Genomic DNA, 21,055 nt, shown 5'->3' with positions numbered 1-21,055 from the left:
TATGGTGGTTTTTACTTTTTAATTGTTTTTCCAGTATGTTTTCTCTCTCATATACAATGTTTGCTAATTATAAATACTCGATTTGAAGAAAATTTACATGGTAAAAATCTAAAAAAATTATATGATACAGATAGATTTATAATGTTCTTATTTTTTTAGAAATAAATATTAAGGATAAATTTATTATGGAGTATAATTTAGTTTTAAAAGAAGATGATTATGGATTTCAATAAAACATTCATTGAATTCGATCTTAAAAGGTAAAAATAGAGTGGATTGAAAATTTTGGACTCCAACGACGGCCAATGATAACCAACAGTGATTGACGACAATGGTGAGTTGCAATCGACGACAAGAAATTTTGATCAAATTTAGTGATTAAATTAATTATCTAAAATTTAATGGTAAAATTTATATTTTATAATAAAAGTTAAATTAATATTTTATTTAAAGTCAAAGGAAATTAAAAATTAATTTCTATTACTAAACTGTTATGGTTTAGGATAGAATGATAGAAGAATTTTTTAGGGATTTAAGAAAATAGAGAGAATAGGTTACAGAAAGTGTGCATTTTCATTTCTCAAGATAAATTCCTCAAAGATTCTGGGTACAATTATATATAGACAGTACCTCCAGCTGGCAATTCAGCAATCTAACAAATTAACCGTCTAAATGATGACTCACCCTTCCATCCCTCTCACTTCTGACTTAGATCCAGACCTGCCCCACCCTTTAACTCATAAGCCTACTGATATATTAATTGGGTCTAAGTAATAAAGCCCAGTTACCTTATTAACCCATACCCAATCCCGTATGACCCATTCTCCTGTCCTTATTTTTGCCTTTCCCTCTTCAGATAAAACTTCAATCCCTAATCCCCTTCAATCCCTAATTCCTTTCTCTCCTCTCCCCCTTTCTGCTGATGATTCCCCAACTTCCTTCTTCGATTTTTCCCCAAATTAAAACCTTCAAACCCTAACTCCCCTTCCCTCGTGACAGTACCTCCTCCATCAAACGATCCTTGTCCGCAAGGATCGAAATCGGGAAACTGGTTCTGCAACACTGAAGCATCTTCCCACGTTGCATCATTTGGTCCCATGTTCTTCCACTGAATCAACAGTTGAGTAACATTCTGCTTCTGTCGTGTCACCACGCGTCGGTTCAACACGGTTGCTGGGTAAATTTTCAATTGACCATCTGAAGATGTTTCAGGAGGATTCAGCGAGACAAGTCCCTGTTTTCCGATTCTCTTCTTCAATAAGCTAACATGAAACACTGGATGTAATTTAGAATCATTTGGCAATTCCAGTTGATACGCAACCTGACCAATTTTTTTCTGCATTTTGTAGGGACCGTAATATCGAGCAGCAAGCTTTAAATTTTTCCTTAAGGCGATTGATGTCTGTCTGTAAGGCTGAAGTTTCAGGTAAACTTCCTCTCCAACCTGAAAATCCCTTTCTGTACGATGCCTATCTACAATCTGCTTCATTCTGTTACTGGCTTTAAGTAGTTGTTCACGTAGTAAAGCATTAAATTGCTCTCTATCTTGCATCATAGTTTGTACTGCATCCACTCTAGAATCCCCTGACCAACTCAGAAGAGGTGCCTTATAACCATATAAGGCTTCAAATGGGGTCATTTGGATAGCAGAGTGGTAATTAGTGTTATACCACCATTCTGCTTGGGCTAACCACTTTGACCAAGATGTAGGTTTTAAAAAACACATACATCTGAGATATTGTTCTAAACACTGGTTGAGTCTCTCAGTTTGCCCATATGTCTCTGGATGATAAGCAGTACTGAAAAGTGTAGTTGTCCCCAATTGTTTAAGTAGCTCTTGCCAGAATAGACTAGTAAAAGACTTGTCCCGATCAGAAATAGCTACCTTAGGAAGACCATGAAGCTTATAAACCTGATCCAAATACAGCTTAGCAACTTGTACCACTGTGTAGGGATGTGACAATGGCATAAAATGAGCATACTTAGTAAATTTGTCAACCACTACCAAAATACAATTGTATTTTGTTGAAGGTGGCAACCCTTCAATAAAGTCCATTGTTATAACTTCCCATGCATTATTTGGAACTAGAATAGGTTGTAGTAAACCTGGCTTAGAAATGTGTTCAATTTTAGTTCTCTGACAAACCTCACATTGTTGTAGATATTCTTGAATCATAAGCTTCATTTTTGGCCAATAAAAATAAGCTTTAACCCTCTGATAAGTAGCTTGAATACCTGAATGACCCCCTTGTGGTGAATCATGTGAAGCCACCATAATTTTCTGCCTGAGATCTCCTTTGCTGCCCACATAAATTCTGTTTTTGAAGTATAAAACTCCTTTAATTCTCTTCCAATTCTCAATCTTGTCAGGCTGAATAAGTAAAATATGAATCTTCTCTTGAGCTAGTAGATCCCCTTCATAACTCTGCTCAATATCCTGTCTCCAAGTAGGAATTACAACAGTAACCCCCATTTGCAAAAATTCCCCAGAATCCAATCGCTGTCTAGAAAGTGCATCTGCCACCTTATTTGTTTTGCCTTTCCTGTACTGAATTGTATAATCCAATCCAAGTAACTTAGTCAGACCTTTCTTTTGGATTGTAGTAGTCAGCTTTTGTTCTAGTAAGTGTTTTAGGGGTTCATGATCTGTTTTAATCACAAATGAGCCACTTTCCAAATAATGCCTCCAATGGGATACTGCCATTAGGATGGCCAAGTATTCCTTTTCATAGATAGAGAGGTCTGCATGCTTTGGCCCCAAAGCCTTACTTAAATAAGCTATAGGCCTTCCTGCTTGAGATAAAACAGCCCCAATGCCCCTGGAACTAGCATCAGTTTCCAAAAAAAATTTCTGCTCAAAATTTGGTAAAGCCAAAACTGGAGCTTCACACATAACCCTTTTTAAATTCTCAAAAGATAATTTAGCCTCTGGAGACCAATGAAATCCTTCCTTCTTCAACATATTAGTCAAGGGTTTACTCAATTCTCCATACCCTTTGATAAATTTTCTATAATACCCTGTCAAACCCAAAAATCCTCTCAAAGCTTTTAGATTTTTAGGTAAAGGCCACTGTTGCATAGCCTTTATTTTTTTCAGGGTCAGTTGCTACTCCCTTAGCTGAAATTAAATGTCCCAAATACTCTACTTGCTGTTGGCCAAAAAAGCATTTACTCTTTTTGGCATACAAACTATTCTTCAACAGAATTTCCAACACCACTCTTAAATGATTTTTATGCTCTATCATACTGGAACTGTAAATCAGAATATCATCAAAAAACACAAGAACAAACCTCCTCAAATATGCTCCAAACAAGTCATTCATCAAAGCTTGAAAAGTAGCTGGGGCATTAGTCAGGCCAAAAGGCATAACTTTAAATTCATAGTGCCCTTGATGAGTTCTAAAAGCAGTTTTATGAACATCCTCCTCTTTAATCCGAATTTGCCAATAACCAGATCTCAGATCAATCTTTGAAAAGAATTTAGCCCCATGTAATTCATCTAATAAGTCTTCTACTATAGGAATAGGAAATTTATTCTTAACTGTATAAGAGTTAAGCTGCCTATAGTCCACACAAAACCTCCAAGTTCCATCTTTTTTTCTAATAAGTAAACAAGGAGAAGCAAAAGGACTCTTACTTACTTGTATGATAGATGAGGCTAACATTTGTGCAATCTGTTTTTCAACTTCAGTCTTGTGATGATGAGCAAATCTATAGGGTCTTAAATTGACTGGTTGTGTCCCCTGTTTCAGAACAATGGCATGATCATGTCTTCTGCTAGGAGGCATCCCTTTAGGTTCCTCAAACACTTCCTGGAACTCTTCTAATAAATCTTGTAAATATAGAGGAATTTTACTTTCCTCCACTTCAGCATTCAACAGATCAACAGATCAACTATTTCAATACCATAAGTAGACTGGTATGGAGACTACACGACGAGATCGAACACCGTAAAGCCGTAGCTAAAATGTGCATCAGAAACAGGAATATTGAGGTACTGGAGGGGTTGTAGGAGAATTCCATATGCAAGATTCAAAGCTTCTTGGAACAACTGAAGGAGCTTGAAGAACATACGAAGTTATGGTTTCACACACGATCAACAGATCGAGACAGCATGTCATAGAAGAAATACTTGATTCACAGCCATAGTCAAGACATTGATCATGGCATAATTATGTGTCTTGAAGATTAAAAAGTCTGATTGCTATAGACCTTAGGCATTAATACTTCTTTTTCATTTCGTCTTTGTAAATGAATCATGGAGTTGAAAATGCCTAACTACTTCACTTCTATCATTCATGTGATGGGAAAGTAAAACAATGAAAATGAAGCAGTGTTATGTTCACCCAACCCAAATCTAGGACAGTAGAAACAATAGAGTTTGTCACTGTGGGGAACTAAACACGGGAAAAATACGTCAGAAAAACCGGCAATGAAAGGATTCCTTCAGCTTGAATTCTTGTGATGGAGTATAGAGCCGGCTTCTCTTGATTTTCTAGAGGTTAAATTCAGCAAAGTGCTATCAATTTCTTGAATTCTTCAAGGCTCAACAAGGAAGCCTTAACCTTAAGCCAGTCCGCTGGCTTTGGCATTATAATTGCTATGTATCCTTCTTTATCTGCCTGCAGTCGACAAAAACGATAAATCTGAATTTTTAAATGGCTGCAGAAACTTTGCCACACTTAGAAAACAATATTGTCAAATTAAAAGAATCCCAGATTAGCTCAGCACAATAAGCCTTTACATAACAACCTATCTCAGCACTCTTCCATATCCCGATTCAGAACAACAAATTTGAGCATCCTTTTATTGACATTTACACCAATTCTATATAGGTAATATACTTACGCTGCCAAGCATGTAATTGACCAAATTATGCCATACTTTAAAATACTAATTATCTTTTATCCTGATGTATGTCTTTTGAATTGCAGGGAAGAACATGGGGTGCTTGAGATGACAAATGTGTCACCATCACAACTCACAAGCATTCAATTTCAACCACAAAATTCTGATGTTGCCAACATATATGGATTGAGGAACCAGTAAAGAAGAGCGGCAGAGTTACACTCACCGATGAATTAAGCAGCTCTGGTTGTTTGATTAAACTTTCATTTACTTCCAAAAGAGAGCCCTTAACACAACACCTGCCCAAAACTGCTATTCATTTCAATACAAAAAAAGAAGGGGAAACGAGGGGAGGAAGAGATGCTGCACGAAAATAATCGTACCCAGGGTTTCAAAAAACGTTCCGAGACCGCGATTTTATCCGCGATATAGCGGTTTTGCCGCCGTCCGAGTTACCCTCTACACCCACAATAACGCCCAATAGCGACGGCCACAATCACGGTAAACCCGAAATGACCGAAAACGCGACCGCGATTTAAAACCCTGATCGTACCCACCTTAATATATACGAATCAGCAATGGTGCAAACCTTGCACAAAGCTTTATTGGACTCGAAGTGTTGAGCATTCTACAAGAGCAGCATATTTAACTACGATTAGACATTGTCAAAGCTAATACTCTGATTCCGTGAAAGAAATTAATCTCTTTGATCTCCAACAAAGAACTTCACATTGATAGACCTCTTTAAACACCCAAAGTGGAATTCAAATTGCAAAAAAATAATCAAACGCTTTTCTAATCAAATACAGAAATAAAAAAGGAGATACCTTCTTTCTCTTTCCAGTGACTTTCATACTACTTCGATCGGATTTGCCACATTGAAATCAACCGCGGTGATCCCACATTTTTCCTTGAATGCCAAGTGAGTTGAAGCCAATCCAACAACACAATCTACAAATTCAGATTATTTAATTTCATTCAACCCAAAATTCACATTCTTTCTTTGTTGAAAAAAAAACCCAAAAAAAGTTTGGAATTCTTAACCATTGGCATGACGAACATACTGGTCGTTCCTGGTTTCATAAAATCCGTAAAATTTAATTTGATTAGAGGATTCAGAACACTAAATATAAAATAATGATTATACAGTGACATCTTCACTTCAACCAATGCAAAGAAAATCATGAATTAGGTAATTAACTAATACATTTAAAACAAAACCAGTACTATACACAAGAAAATCATCCAATTTCAAAGTGCCTGAGTCCTAGGGGTTCATTAGCAAAACCCATGAAAATTAGATAATTCGATATTGATTGGGGGAAAACGGGGGGGGACCTGGAGCAAAGTAAGAGGCAAAGTTGGATTCAACAGAAGAAAGGGGAGTGAGAGGAAGTTGGGTTATGTCGGGAACTAGAAGCTTGTGTAACTCTTCATCTTCATATTCTGCATTTTCACGTACAGATTGCTGATGCTGTTGTTCTTCGTCTTGTTCGTGTTGCTGCTGTAAGTTGTTTTCTTCGTGGCTGTTTTTTCAGGTTTATGTGGTTGGTCCACCATGGTATCCAACATTGAATTAAACATGGGGAGAGAACGAGGGTTTGCACTTTGTCGAATACGTTTTTCCTCCATAACTGATTCATTTTTCTATTATACCAGATTTCAGATAGTGGAATTCTCGGTTGGGCCCTAAATAACCCCAAATCCAAATTAGTGGGTTCCTTTTTTGAATTTTCAACCAAATTTATTATATTAAATAGGATAAACTTTCTATTTGATCATCCACTTACTTTTGTGTTTATGTTTTAGTCATCTAAATACTTCTTTTTAAATCATACTTAATATTGTGTTTCATTTTTATTTTGATCACTTACAATTATATTTGACTGTTGATTTAACAAAAATAATGACGTAAAATGATATAATATCAATTATAATCCTCAAAATTTTCACATCTTATCCTTTTTCCTTAATTTTGACAATAATATTTATATTTGTTGTCAACTACATTTGTTAGTCGAAAAGCCATCGGACTTATTTACCCTTCATTGCACCTTCCTAACAACTAGGGACAGAGTCCAGATTGAACTATGAGAGGGACAAGTTATTTAACTTTGAAATAATAGGGTCTTTAAAATTGAATAAATCATAAAATTTAAGGAGTTATGATTTAATTCTAAAATTGAAAGGTCTTAAAGAATAATTAAACCATAAAATTAGAAGTCAATATTTTATTTTAAAACCGAAAGGGTCCTAAAGTATACTTAAACCAGTAAATTTTAAGAGACAATAGTTTAATTGTAATAATTTCAAAAATATCAATGACTTAAAACTAATTAAACCATCAAAGTTAGAGGCAGATACTTCTCCCATCTCCCACGTAGATTCGTCTCTACTACCGTCTTATCTTGGGATGGGCACTCAACTCGAACCTGAAAAAAATTCGGGTTTGGCTCGGGTTGGATTTTTTTAAGTGTATTATTTGGGTTGGGTTCGAGTTTAGGGCGAAAAATACTCGACCCGACCCGGAAAAAAATATAATTTTACCTTATATATTTAAGAATAATTACAATAATACATCTCTATATATACTTTTTTTCAATTAAGTCATTATTTTTATTAAATAAAAATAAATTTTATTATTATTTCGGATCGAGTTTTTAAGTTATATATTCAAGTAGAGTCGGGTTAGGTGGACCAAAAACCCGACCCATGCCCATCCCTATCTTATCTCTTCATAATTTCACTTCATTTATCGGTTTTTCCCTTTTTAACAGCTTCTGAAATTGAATGTTGTCATTTCCACTTCATGTGATCGTAAGTGTTTCTGTTTTGCAACATTATTTTACTTGAAGTTTTTGGCTTTTTGTTGGGTTCTCTTCCTGGGTTTAGGGTTTTATTTTGTTCAAAATTCTTTGTTACTGTATTTTGGTGGTTAGAATCTGTAAGTATCTTTTTTGTTGCGAGATATCTAAGCTTGTACATCTCTAACAGTGTTTGAGTCATAAACAAATTATGATACACATATTTCACATATAAAAAATACAAACAAATATAAAATTGTAAAAAATCATATAAATTAAAATAAAAAATACCATAACATTATAAATATTTAAAATTAAATATAAATAAAAACTTAAAAAAACTAACCCCGAATTTTATAAACGCAATTCAAAATAATTTCAAATAAAATTTAAATATAAAATATGATTTATCAACTCAATTTTTTAATTCGACTCAATTGAACGATCACCCTAACTAAAACCAACTTCAGCTCCAAAAACTTACTAAGCTCTGGAGGTTTTGTTTATGTCCACATTTTGATATTTGTTTTTTTATATATATCTATCTTTACAAGTTCATATTCAAACTTGAAATCCGGACCAAAAAAAAAAAACTAAATTTATAAGAACAAGTCATCAACTAGAATGGCTGTGTGACCTAAATGAAAGTTGATTTTAAGTTTTATTCCCCTATTTATATCACAAAACTATTCTTTAGGTCTAACGGCAAATAGAATAGGAAAAGAGGAAAACAGCAAGCGAAGTAGCAAAACTCTTTAATAGGGGGGAAATTCTGTTTACAATTGTTCAAAACATATAATAAGAGCTAATGCTACGGAATAAACCCAAAAAAGACCAGCCCCTCCTACAGTGTGAGGCTGCTGCTGCACTAGTAGAAACCCGACATGCAACTATTCTAAGCCTACTCATGAACATCAACATCGACACCAACTCCCACACATGCTACTAAACTGCTGGTGATTAAATATGAAGAAAAAATTGACCAAACCTAATCTATAGAAGAAATAAAGAACGACCAAAAAATTTCATAAACATGACTGGATATGCGAATCTAACACCATCATTTCCATATCATTCAAGGACCACTACAAACCATCTCATGCAGCTGCATGCATTGGCCCATTAGATCTAAACCCACGGGCCCTTCCACGATATCCCCTGCCACGGCCACGACCTTCAAGGAGCAAATCAAGGACCATTAGAAACTATTTTTTTTTTACCTATTAACTACATTTCTTCTTAAAGCTATCGGCATAATGTCTGTTTATTGCACTTTGACAAACGATAGAAAAATTCAGACCACAAACATGTCAATTATTGCATCTCCACTTTAACTTCTTTTTAATGCCACACTATTTTATTTGCAAGTGCACTTTGATTCTTCATGTTCAAAATAGCTAAATTGCATTATGTTAAAAGGTACCAAAAATGGAGGACATTAGTGGTGATGATAGACATGCATATCATAGTTCAAGTGAAAAACTGTTAAACATGTTAAATTTTTATTATAACAGAAAAATAAGAGAGAAAACTCACCACGACCACCTTGGGGAGGGGCTTCAAAATTGTAGCCATCATCTTGCTGCCTATCGAACTGGGATCCATTGTATCCTCCACGCCCATGGCCATCATCTTGCAGCCTGTCAAACTGGGGTCCATTGTATCCTCCACGCCCTCGGCCTCGGAAGCCACGTCCTCTTCCTCGACCTCTACCCCTAGCATAGCCACGAGAGCGGTCCCAGCCCCCATCCTCATACTCAGCAGAGACAAAGACATTCCCTGAAGAAGAATACAACTAAATATTTGCTTAAAATATTTCTCACATAATATTCAATAACATTCAGAGCCATGGAAAACCATGCCCCTAACATAACAACAAAAAATAACATCTATCAGAGTGCATCCCAATATTCAAAATTGACATTACCTCTACCCCTTGGCCTTCCTCTACCACCACGGCCTCTAGCACGGCCAGTAGGAGAGCTCTCTGCCAAACAAAATAAAAATAAAAAAACAAACATAGGCATTCAACATCACCAAAAAGAAACAGCAGTTTAGATAATGACATGTATCCCTACCTCCTTCATGATCAATTTCTGTGGATGCCTTCACCTGATCAGCTGGTAATGGAGGCTGATATCTGGATGAAGAGGCAACTAATGAGTCACTCATGTCAAATAAAACATCGAGCCACCATAATCAGAGCATAGAACCTTCCATATGTTAATATTCTGATTATTCTCTAAGCTCCCAACATACATAAAATGTAAGTTAACTAGCACGGAAACATCAAAGGTAAAGCCAACTTGCTTCATATTAACAAAAAGAAGCCAATCGACCTTCATTTAATATTTCAAGATAAACAAGCATAACGAGGAACAATGTACTGAAATCAGTAAAGAGCAACAAGTACATGAACTTACCCAACAGAGGATGTATCCAATTCTTTTTTCGAAAGGGTTATAGTTATCATTGACACGTGCCTTGTGGTCTCCAAACTGTGGTAATCAAAAAAAGGTAATTAAAATTCTATAAAGGAACATATTAAAGACAAAAAAAAAAACAATAAGAAATTATATAGTCCTTACGGAAGGAGTCCTTCCTCCAGAGGCTCCCACATATCTGTTATATCCATGGATCCAATTGAAGTAATCTGATGTAGACCAACAATTCTTCTCTGCATTACAAATACATGGAGCACATTATCAGCCACCCTAAGAAACAACCAACCAATATAACTATTCACATAGATTACAGATAATACCTTAATCAACTCCACAATAGTCACAGTCTTGTTAATGGCTCTGCCCATTGCTTTAAAAACTACTTGATTCGATCCCTTTTCCTATCAAAAGTGTTATTTCACAAAATAATCAAACACTCAAATCTAGTAAAGAACTAAACATGCAGAAATTTAAACTCCCGGAAAGAAAGAAAAAAAACCTGGAGCAGAGTCATGGCATAAGTGATATAATTACGCATCCTGCCTTGACTGGTAATACGAATCTCATTCTCGTCAATGGGTGTCTCTGCTTTCGGCTTCTCCACTCTCTGATAACGATCCATCTTTTTGTACAAACCGCCAAAACAGAAAAGATAAAATCAAAATTGCAAAAGCAGCCCAAAAACAAACATGGAAATTTCAGATTAGATCTGGAAAATTACCTGAAAAGATTTTGTTAAGGGGGTAGTAGTAGTAGTGAAGGGGGAATAAGCTGAACCAAGAGAGAGCCCTCTTCTACGGCTTGTTTTTCTTTTCTTATTACGCCCTAAAGCCGCTCTCTCCAGATGTTTCTTGTTACTTTATATCCTTCTAAAAACTGCCCAAACCGACTCCTTTTATCCGGTTCACCCGATTCTATTCTCTTCTTTTCCTTAAACCGTGACACTTTTAACGGTACCACACCGTTGTTTAAGTGATTAGTGTAACCGAATAAAAGACAAGGTTCTAATTGGGCTTATAGTCCCTGTATTATGCAATATTATCTTTGTGCTCCAGTTTGATTAATTGCTTATTCACAAATTACGGTGGTTTGGACATATCCTTAGGCGACAATCGTCGGATGGGGTTAGGAGGGTAAAGTCGATTACAGTCGACGGTGCTAGAAGGAGAGGACGACCAAGGAGGAAGTGGGTAGACTGCTTGAGATCTGATTTGAAGGATTTAACACTTACCGAAGACATGACCTCTGATAGGAAAGTATTAAGACTTAAGACCAGGGTAGTCGAGTAGTGTGGATCACAGCCATAGGGTGTAGTATCTCTGTCTTCTTTTTAATGCCTTTGTAGTAATTTTCAATGACTTATACTTTTTATACGTTTCTGTCATTGGAAATTATGAAGGCTTAGAACTAGGGTAGCGGAGTAGTGTTGCCTTAGTTTACGTTTTAACTCATTTGACTTTATTCCTCATTTGTAGGGATTACTTACCCTTACAGACGCGCATATGAAGACTGTATATGATTACTGTTCAACTATGTATTTATTTATTTATACATGCATTGTATTTTATCTTTATTTTTAATTTTCTGACTGTCGGAGGTCTTTCACGGAAGCTGCTCTCAACCTGGCGTTGGGGGTAGCCTACTACCCAACCTCCCCTTACCCCATTGCATATGAGAATATGATTTTGTTGTTGTTGTTTTATTTATTGTATGAAATAGGAAAACATCTGTAAATTTTGATTTAGTCCTTTTTGCCCTCTACTCCCGGTGTTTTATAAATATTTTTGGCTTTGTTGATATAATATTTTGGAAGGCCGATGATAGAAAATTTTGACGTATGATCATGTTATATTCGGAAAACATTGAATAAGTTAAACGGTTTTTTATCTAAATATATTAGAAAAAAAACAATTATTTAAGAGTCACATTTATTTATAATTTTTTAAAAAATAATACTCTTTAAATAAAGATGTATCACGTTAGATACACTTTTTAAAAAAACTATTTTGACATGAAGATTTGACATGAAATATCTTTGCTTATGTGGTAAGAAGTCTACCAGAATTTTAACTTCCTACCATGTCACATCTCCAATGGAGTCTTAGGTGTAGACTTATTAGTTATGTAATATTTATAACTTCCTATAGCACTAACGCTCATAGGGCCACATACGTTAGTCTACTATAAATAAGTTTTAAGACTTCAGTAGCCCTTATACCTTTTGGCACTAAAGACCTCTTGGTCATTTTATCTTCCAAGCAAGATTTACATTATGAAATAAATCATTAGACTTGTGGACTAAATTGCTTTTCATACTTCTTAAAAAAATCTTAAACCAACCATTTTTATGCAGAGAACAGTGGAGCATCGAAACTCCCTAGGTAGTACATGCTTTCTTATTTGTGCACCATAAAAACATATCTGCATGCCTTTATCAATACCAACCTACCAACAAACCAATCTCAATATTAAAAACATAATATCATCATTTTATACAATCTAAACCTAATTTACCACAATATCATGCATTAATCAATACTTTCCATAATTTTAATATCACATGTTAGAATTATAGTTGGACATAGGTATTTTAACTCTTTCAGTGTGTGTTAAAAATATGACGAAAGAGAGAAGTAAATATATCTCAACGCTCTCGATTGGTAGAGAAGGTAACCTAGCCTTGGTGGCATTCTAAGGAAAGTGGAGACATCTCTACGCGTCCAGGGAAACATTATAGGTTAGGCTGAGCCATCTTTGCCTTGGTATAAACGATGAGGGAGTCCTTCTCGCTAGGGTAAAGGCATCTTGTAATAGTCAAAATTTCGAGTCAACATATGAAAGTTGACTAGTGATAACCTCAAGCCGATTTAAGAACTTAATTGGACCCTTGAAGCATGTTGAGCCTTATTTAGGTGAGAATTTTTTATTTTGGGAGACCGCTCCTATGGTCATTGGATATGCGATGATTACTAAAATTACCTATATAAAATGTAATCGGAGAACCATTATGGGAGATTTTTACTCGTCATCCTAGATGGACGTTGATTTCTAATATGCGACTATTTACATGTTCAGTGAGCTACCTCTGGTGTTATAGTGCATCGTAGTGATGAAAATCCATGGTAGCAACATTTGCTGCTTCTTGGCTGATAAGCTCGGAAGATCCATCAGCCTTTCATTCGTAACCGAAAATGGTGGTGCTTAACGATCTCAGGTTAGTATTTTCTTTCATATGTTCGGATCTCTAGAGCCGCGAAAAGTGTGCTAGATCCGAGCAGGGACAAGCCAGAGGAATGTGTTTGTAAAAACAAGACCCAAAACGATATTGTTTATACGTCATGCGCGCTCATAGAAAGAGTAATTCGAGTGAAGAGAGTGTGTCATGTTGTTTATGTCCCCTATTTTCTTTTCTTCTCCTCGTCATATGCTTCTTTGGCAATGGAGGGTTGATTGGTCTCATCGTTGCAACTGCAATTGGGCTGCCCAAAAAGCTTGCGGTTGTGCATACAAGTTCCACAGCTCAATCTACAATCATTATTAAAAAAAAGTACATCGACGGAGGTTCTAAGAAGAAAATGAGGTGATATTGGTTTTTTTTTTCTCGAGGGTTCTTTTTGACCGATTCTTTTTTATCATTAGGTATCCATGTTCATTACACCAATTATTAATAATAACATTTGATTATGACGGCTCTAAACAGTTTACCCTTATAATTTTGACAGAAAACCACAATCGATAATTTTGCGATAGGAGACCAATCTCACTAAGTTGATGTCTCAAGATAAATTTTATAATATAAATTTTATTCATATATACATATAATATATATTTATTAAAAATAATAATTGTTACACAAGAATGAGCTTTATTAAACTATTTTAAAATAATAACATTTAAAATTACTATATTAACTCAAATTTATCGTTACAATTTTAAAAATATCTTTTTTTTTCCACAGAAAACCCCAGGCGAAGAGGGGAAATTATGCTAGTTTTAGGAAGCTTCTTTGAAGTTTCCATAATTTTGGTTTTTTTCTTATTTTATTTCAATAAAATATATACGTGCCTTTTCGTTCTTTTCAAATTCCACAAACATAATAAAACATAATAAGAACGACAATATATAATTCAAAATAAAATTTTGGAACTTTATTTAAGAAAAAAATAAAATCACATATCATTAATTTATGTGTAAACTACGAGTTTAATACATAAATAATTAGTTTTGGTCAGTTTTAACACCTACACTTTTATCTTTTTCAAAACCACACTTAACGTTTTATTTTTGTTTCATTTTAATACTCCGTCATTAAAAACTTAACGGACGGACTCGCCGGCTATCGCGTCTACAATCATCGGATGATGAAGTCCAAACATTCTATCCCGCACCATTTCGATCCACTAAACGCAATTCCAGCCTATGTTTCACCAAGAAACACCTCAATCTCCTCAAATCAATGATGGCTCTTCGATTTTTCCGTCCTTTGATCTCCATATTCCACCATCCAATGGATTTGAAATTGAACTATGTTAGTCGATTCGTCATTCTCTCATGGTTCACCATTCAAATTGGTCGTCCATCCACCGAAGTTATACCACGTCAGTCTGTCCGTTAAGTTTTAATGGCGGGTTCAAAATGAAACAAAAATTAACGTTATGTATGATTTTGATAAAAAGAAGAAGAAGAAAAATTAGGTACTAAAACGAATCAAAACTAATAGTTTAGGTACTAAATTTGTAGTTTACCCTCAATTGTTTCCCCTGCACATGATTTAACAATTATTTTTATTTTAATAAATTATGTGATATCCCTTAAATTTTATAACAAAACCCCATAATTTAAATGAATGTCTAGTTAAGTGATTATATTACGTGTTTGTATATATTATTGCACGGATTAAATAACATAAGTAATTAGTTTATTATTGTTATTTTTTGATATTTTTGTCTTAAGTATCGCATATACATGATATATAAATATTTATTATCAAATAATTAATAATATTTAAATATATATTCTATTATATTTACTCTAAATAAGTAAAAATATTATTTAATTAATATTCTGGAATTGAAAATAATTGCAATTGTTCATTGATGTATGTAGTTAGAATTATGAACGAAAGAGGATATGCGTTGATACCAGCCTCATCTTCATAGCCACGTTGCATGATTTAAAAAAAAAGGAAAAAGTTATTTCTCCATCAATAATTATGACGAGTTATGTAAATAAAAATAATCACGTGATTCATTTATTTCTTGTACATATTGCTAAAAAGAACATTACTACTATTTTTAGGTATTATATTAGTAAAATAAATAAATAAATATATTATTTTAATAATTTAATTTTCACTCAACTAATAAAAAAATATTTAATTTTATATTATTTTAAGTAAAAAAATTGAAATTTGTTTTTAAACAATTATATATATTTCTATTAATATATATTGATTAAACATATATTGATAAAAATATATTTTTATCATTTATCGAGTATGTTTTAAATTAATATTGTATATATTTATATACTTTTTAAAATTATTCCACCTATAATATGATTTAGTAGAAAATTAAAATAATATTTCAATAAAAAGTAATTAGTTATTTTTTAGTTTTAATCTCAATTTTTCTGTCAGTTAGTGCTTAAATTCTCCATTTATTTTCTTATCACACATTCACAGTTCTTATCATTCGCGCAGTAGACTTGTCCAACTCAAATTTGACAAATCTTCTCATTTTTGGACGAATTTCTCTCATTAGCTCTTTCCACAGTATAATCGAGGAAAGAATCGAGTGTTTTCAAACCTTTTCTGATTCTGATTCAATCACAGTAGACTATTGGTACCAGTGTGGTGAATAATGAAATAAGTTTCTGATTCGTTTTCTTTCTTCTTCTTCGTGTTTGTAAATTTATAATCAGCTTTGGACTTGAAGATGGGTGCCGAAAAGAATTTCATTGACATGGACGAGGGAAATCTAGAGATCGGAATGGGTAACTTATTCATTTGACATTCAAAGCCTTCAACCTGGATTTTATTCATTGCCTAATCTCGAATTTTTGATCTGTTATCAAATAAAAAAAATTATGATGTTGGAGTGGTTCTGTTTTTAATTTTTCAGTTGATTGGTTACGTAATATGTTTAAATTCATGAAATATGTTTTTAATGGTTTAATGAATTAACACAATCTTGACCTTAAGATGGATATTTAATTCTTTAATTTCTTAATCAAACTACTACTTTCTGTTTTGTATTGCTTTTTTGTTGATATGATCTGATGTTAGTGGGATGCTTTGGTGAGAATTTGTTTGTTGGTGTGAAGATTATGTAAAAATTAAATTGGTTTTGCAGAATATAGAACCGTGTCTGGTGTTGCTGGACCATTGGTCATTCTTGACAAAGTTAAGGTAGGTTTGATATTTCATATCTTTATAGTTGTAATTCATTGTTAATAGCTATTTGTTTGATTATATAACCTTAGAAATTTTGATATGTTTTAGGGTCCGAAGTTTCAGGAGATTGTCAATATTCGTTTAGGTGATGGAACAACTCGACGAGGTCAAGTCTTGGAAGTTGACGGAGAGAAAGCAGTTGTGCAGGTATTTCTCATAGCATATTTTATAGAATGAGAGATCCAAGGTATGATTGCTGTTTTAAGTCCATATTGATGGATTGGAGAATGTGGTGGAGAACAGCAAGTGATAGAAACATGTATATACCATTTACTACATTTAATAACATCGTTTTCATGAGAGATGAATTTCTGAGAGCATTTGGTGAGAATTGGTTCTAGAATAGCTTTAAGTCTGTTCCAATTGTGTCATTTTATTCTTTCCCTTTCTCCTTTTACAGGTTTTTGAAGGAACGTCTGGAATTGATAACAAATACACAACAGTGCAATTTACAGGAGAGGTAATAAGTCTGCTTTTCTTTGGTGCTGTAGGTTTCATTCTATCGTTGCTTTTAAATTAGGATGCTAAACTTTTTTGTTTTTCCTTTTTTGAGTGAGATATTTGCTTGGTGCTGTCTCGTAACAATCTTATGGTTAAGAATGAATGAGGCTGAGATTTCTAATATAGGGAAATTCTTGAATCATCATTGTTTGTGATTTTAAACTTTTTGCAAAAGTAAAGGTTGTCGGTTTAGTCATTTTATTATGGCTTTTGATTGTTGAGCCACTTCTAATGTATATTTTACAGGTCTTGAAAACACCTGTCTCATCGGATATGCTAGGTCGCATTTTCAACGGCTCTGGGAAACCCATAGATAACGGCCCTCCTATTTTGCCTGAGGCGTATCTAGATATTTCTGGTAAGTGTATTTGGCAAACTTTGGTATTCTGGTCGTTTACAGATGAGTAAGTTTTATGTTACCGTTGTTAATTTATGTCCGTTGTCTTTCTCAGGGAGTTCTATCAATCCTAGCGAGAGGACTTACCCTGAAGAGATGATTCAGACAGGGATATCAACAATTGATGTCATGAACTCCATTGCTCGTGGACAGAAAATTCCTCTTTTTTCTGCTGCTGGTCTTCCTCATAATGAGATAGCTGCTCAAATCTGTCGTCAGGCTGGTCTTGTAAAGCGATTGGAAAAGTCTGATAATCTCCTTGATGTGTGTCTACTCTATAACCTACTATGGTATTTGCTATAGTTTGACATGATTGCATGCTTGATGTTCATGGTTTATTATTGGATGTCAATGATTTTTGTTTTTGGTCCATAAATGAACTGATACACAATCTTTTGAAGCTAGATGCCTGTTTATTTCTTTATTTCACTTTCAAATTTGTTATCATCCCATTATGTGGATTGGCGTTTAGGGTCAACAAGAAGAAGACAACTTTGCCATTGTGTTTGCTGCTATGGGGGTGAATATGGAGACTGCTCAATTTTTTAAAAGAGATTTCGAGGAAAATGGATCTATGGAGAGAGTGACCCTTTTCTTGAACCTGGTAATCTCCAGTAATTGATCTCATTCACCCTGCAATTTTCTTCTCCAGTATTTTTTTTATAGAAATAGGTTAGACCTCATTAAAAACCCCCTTCTTAACCTCCATGTTACAACAATAACATGAAGGACATTGGAAGGAGGAAAAGAGTGCCTAATAATTCATTAATACCAGAATAATACAAAGCCATATCCTAAGAAGTTTCTGTTACAACATAAGACTTAAAAACCAAACAAAGAGGGATAAAGGAAGAAGGGTTATATTTCTTCCTCCTGCTGGATTGCTCCTCCCTTAGGTTTCGTTAAATTAAATGTTGATGGTGCGATGTCTAAGGAGTGGGATAAAGGAGGCATAAGTGGCTTGATAAGGGATTCTGAAGGGCTGCAGCATGGTTCCTTTTCTGAAAGGATTGGGGGGGGGGGGGTCCTCCTATTCTTGCAGAGTTATTGGCTATCAAAAGAGGGCTGCTGTATATTGAGGAGAAAGCTTTGGTTTCATTTCCAAGGGTCATCCTTGAATCGGATTCCCTTACTGCTATGAAATGAATTAAAAATCCGGCTGTATGTACTCCAATGTTCCAGTCATTGGTGAAAGACATTGCTGCCTTATTGGAGAGTAAAGGTGTAATTGTTAGGAATATTTTGAGAGCTGCTAATTGGGAAGCGGATAAATTAGCTAAAGAAGGAATAGGATGACTATTATGGTATTGCCTAGGTTGTACTGCTATTGAGTTGGTTATTTATGTTCTTCTCCAGTAAATTAATTCAACTTAAATGTTCATGTCATTTTGAATTCATTTTTTCCATTGAAGATTACTTTTCTTTTCCCTCTTGAACTGCACTGTTTATTGTTTAATGTTTTTACAGGCAAATGACCCCACAATTGAACGAATTATCACACCTCGAATTGCCCTCACAACTGCAGAGTATTTGGCTTATGAATGTGGGAAACATGTTCTGGTTATATTGACAGATATGAGTTCTTATGCAGATGCTCTTCGTGAGGTACATATGCTTTGTAACTGTTTAGCTGGGAGGATATATACGGCACACAATTTGTCTTAGATTGTTGCTTATTGACAAAAAGTGTTCTGTTGATGCTTTTTTGAACGTCTATATTTTAACTCAAAAGTCAAAGGCAATGTTTTCTTAAAAACTTTAGAAGGTGAATGTAATCCACTTGACAGGGACTTAGAATTACTTAAATCTGTGAATTGATGCTCCATTAGAATGCAGTGTATACCAATGCTAGACTTGTATCATTTGTCATGTTTTGTATGTGCCTCTAGGTATCTGCTGCTCGTGAAGAAGTCCCTGGAAGGCGTGGATATCCTGGGTATATGTATACTGATCTGGCAACAATTTATGAACGAGCAGGGCGTATAGAAGGAAGAAAAGGTTCCATCACCCAAATTCCTATTTTGACCATGCCTAATGATGGTAAGAGTCATAATGACACAGTACAACATTCTTTTAAGTTTTATTGGGTATCTGATATAAATTTGGTTGATAATTTTCTATGAACCAGATATTACCCATCCTACACCTGATCTTACTGGTTATATTACTGAAGGGCAGATTTACATCGATAGACAGCTCTACAATAGACAGGTGACTGAAATAATATTCCCTATTACTGAACGTATAAAATTGTCAGCAGTATTGGATTAATAAGAAATTGAGCATACTAATTAAGCTCCAAGTTGCCAAATATATTTGATTGCCATTAGCAGTGTCTAAGTTTGAATATGTATAATTTCTTTTTCTTATTATTATTTATTTTCTGAACAGATATACCCACCAATTAATGTACTCCCTTCACTTTCTCGATTAATGAAGGTGTGACTATTACTTCATTATCATTTCATCTTGCCTGAGAATCAAGAAACTGCATAAATTAGGAGTTTGTGCTAAGCTTTTCCTTGGGCTGTATATGTTTTAGAGTGCTATTGGTGAGGGGATGACTCGTAAAGATCATGCTGATGTGTCCAACCAGGTATGATTAAGAAGTTCTAAAATGAAACAAGGGTCCCTCTAGCATAAGTATTAGTGTTATTAATAGTCATACTGAAGCCCTGCTATTGTTGATTTCAGCTCTATGCAAATTACGCCATCGGAAAAGATGTTCAAGCAATGAAAGCTGTGGTTGGAGAAGAAGCTCTGTCTTCTGAGGATCTGGTTTGCCCCTCTCTCACTCTATTTTGCGCATACATGTGTTTTTGGATGGGTAGTTGACACCATGCATGTGCATCTTTGCATGCATGAGAATGCTATATCAAATAAAAAGTTCCTTGTTGAGATTTTTATTTTGATTTTCTCCTTGTTATCTATGGTACAGCTTTATCTGGAGTTCCTGGACAAATTCGAGAGGAAATTCGTGACTCAAGGTGCTTACGACACTCGCAACATCTTCCAGTCGCTTGACCTAGCATGGACTCTGCTTCGTATCTTCCCTCGTGAACTTCTCCACCGTATCCCTGCAAAGACACTTGACGCGTTCTACAGTCGTGAAGCTTGAATGCAACAAACCGAGGCAGTAAAGCAGTCACATTTGCTGAAAGGCCTCAACCCGGAACTCAATCTTGGTGAATGGCTTCTTTACTAGTGCAATGCACGAGATATGGTTCATTTTCTTTTTAGATACAGCTTCATTCAAGTTCATGCCCTGTGATTATTTTAGATTCAAGTATTATTTATTTTGAGAACCCATAAGATTTTCCGAGAACATTATTTTGTCATTCAAACCTATTGTTAGGACTTGGATTGTCGAGAAAAATATTGGTGTTTGGTTTAAGTTTAATCTGTTGTATTGGACACAAGCATGAATAAGACAATTAAAAGCACCCTGGATAAGTTAGGTTGGAAGAAATAAAAAACATTTGGATTTTAAACATAAGAGCAAACGACATAATAATTATTTTCTTATAAATCAATAATAGTATTATAATCAAACTTTAATTACGAATAAATAAACTTGCATAAATATTAGTGACTATTGGGTGTAGTT

The 21,055-nt window shown here is 34.6% G+C and overlaps 2 protein-coding genes and 1 pseudogene across 2 annotated transcripts; 1 reads left to right on the top strand and 2 right to left on the bottom strand.

Moving 5' to 3' along the window:
- Window positions 1-4,317: 4,317 nt before the first annotated feature.
- On the bottom strand, window positions 4,318-6,480 carry LOC120160179 (annotated as a pseudogene).
- A 1,915-nt stretch (window positions 6,481-8,395) lies between these two features.
- On the bottom strand, window positions 8,396-10,992 carry LOC120160434 (ribonuclease P protein subunit p25-like protein). The gene is made up of 11 exons (XM_039170853.1): window positions 10,878-10,992; window positions 10,818-10,838; window positions 10,596-10,718; window positions 10,417-10,497; window positions 10,241-10,329; window positions 10,076-10,150; window positions 9,731-9,792; window positions 9,580-9,639; window positions 9,293-9,431; window positions 9,189-9,238; window positions 8,396-8,826 (listed from the first exon to the last, which is right to left on the bottom strand). The coding sequence occupies exons 3-11, from the start codon at window positions 10,716-10,718 to the stop codon at window positions 8,750-8,752; spliced, it is 756 nt and encodes a 251-aa protein (XP_039026784.1). The 5' UTR covers window positions 10,818-10,838; window positions 10,878-10,992; the 3' UTR covers window positions 8,396-8,749.
- Window positions 10,993-15,829: 4,837 nt separating this feature from the next.
- On the top strand, window positions 15,830-20,802 carry LOC120160716 (V-type proton ATPase subunit B2-like). The gene is made up of 15 exons (XM_039171067.1): window positions 15,830-15,867; window positions 15,999-16,090; window positions 16,450-16,505; window positions 16,599-16,697; window positions 16,951-17,010; window positions 17,298-17,409; window positions 17,504-17,712; window positions 17,921-18,052; window positions 18,916-19,053; window positions 19,338-19,488; window positions 19,577-19,659; window positions 19,840-19,887; window positions 19,991-20,044; window positions 20,143-20,226; window positions 20,387-20,802. The coding sequence occupies exons 2-15, from the start codon at window positions 16,033-16,035 to the stop codon at window positions 20,564-20,566; spliced, it is 1,464 nt and encodes a 487-aa protein (XP_039026998.1). The 5' UTR covers window positions 15,830-15,867; window positions 15,999-16,032; the 3' UTR covers window positions 20,567-20,802.
- The last annotated feature ends 253 nt before the right edge of the window (window positions 20,803-21,055 follow it).

Source organism: Hibiscus syriacus, unplaced genomic scaffold (assembly GCF_006381635.1).
Source record: "Hibiscus syriacus cultivar Baekdansim isolate YM2019G1 unplaced genomic scaffold, ASM638163v2 tig00111392_pilon, whole genome shotgun sequence".
Lineage (NCBI taxonomy): Eukaryota > Viridiplantae > Streptophyta > Magnoliopsida > Malvales > Malvaceae > Hibiscus > Hibiscus syriacus.
This window is presented reverse-complemented; position numbering and strand designations above follow the sequence as displayed.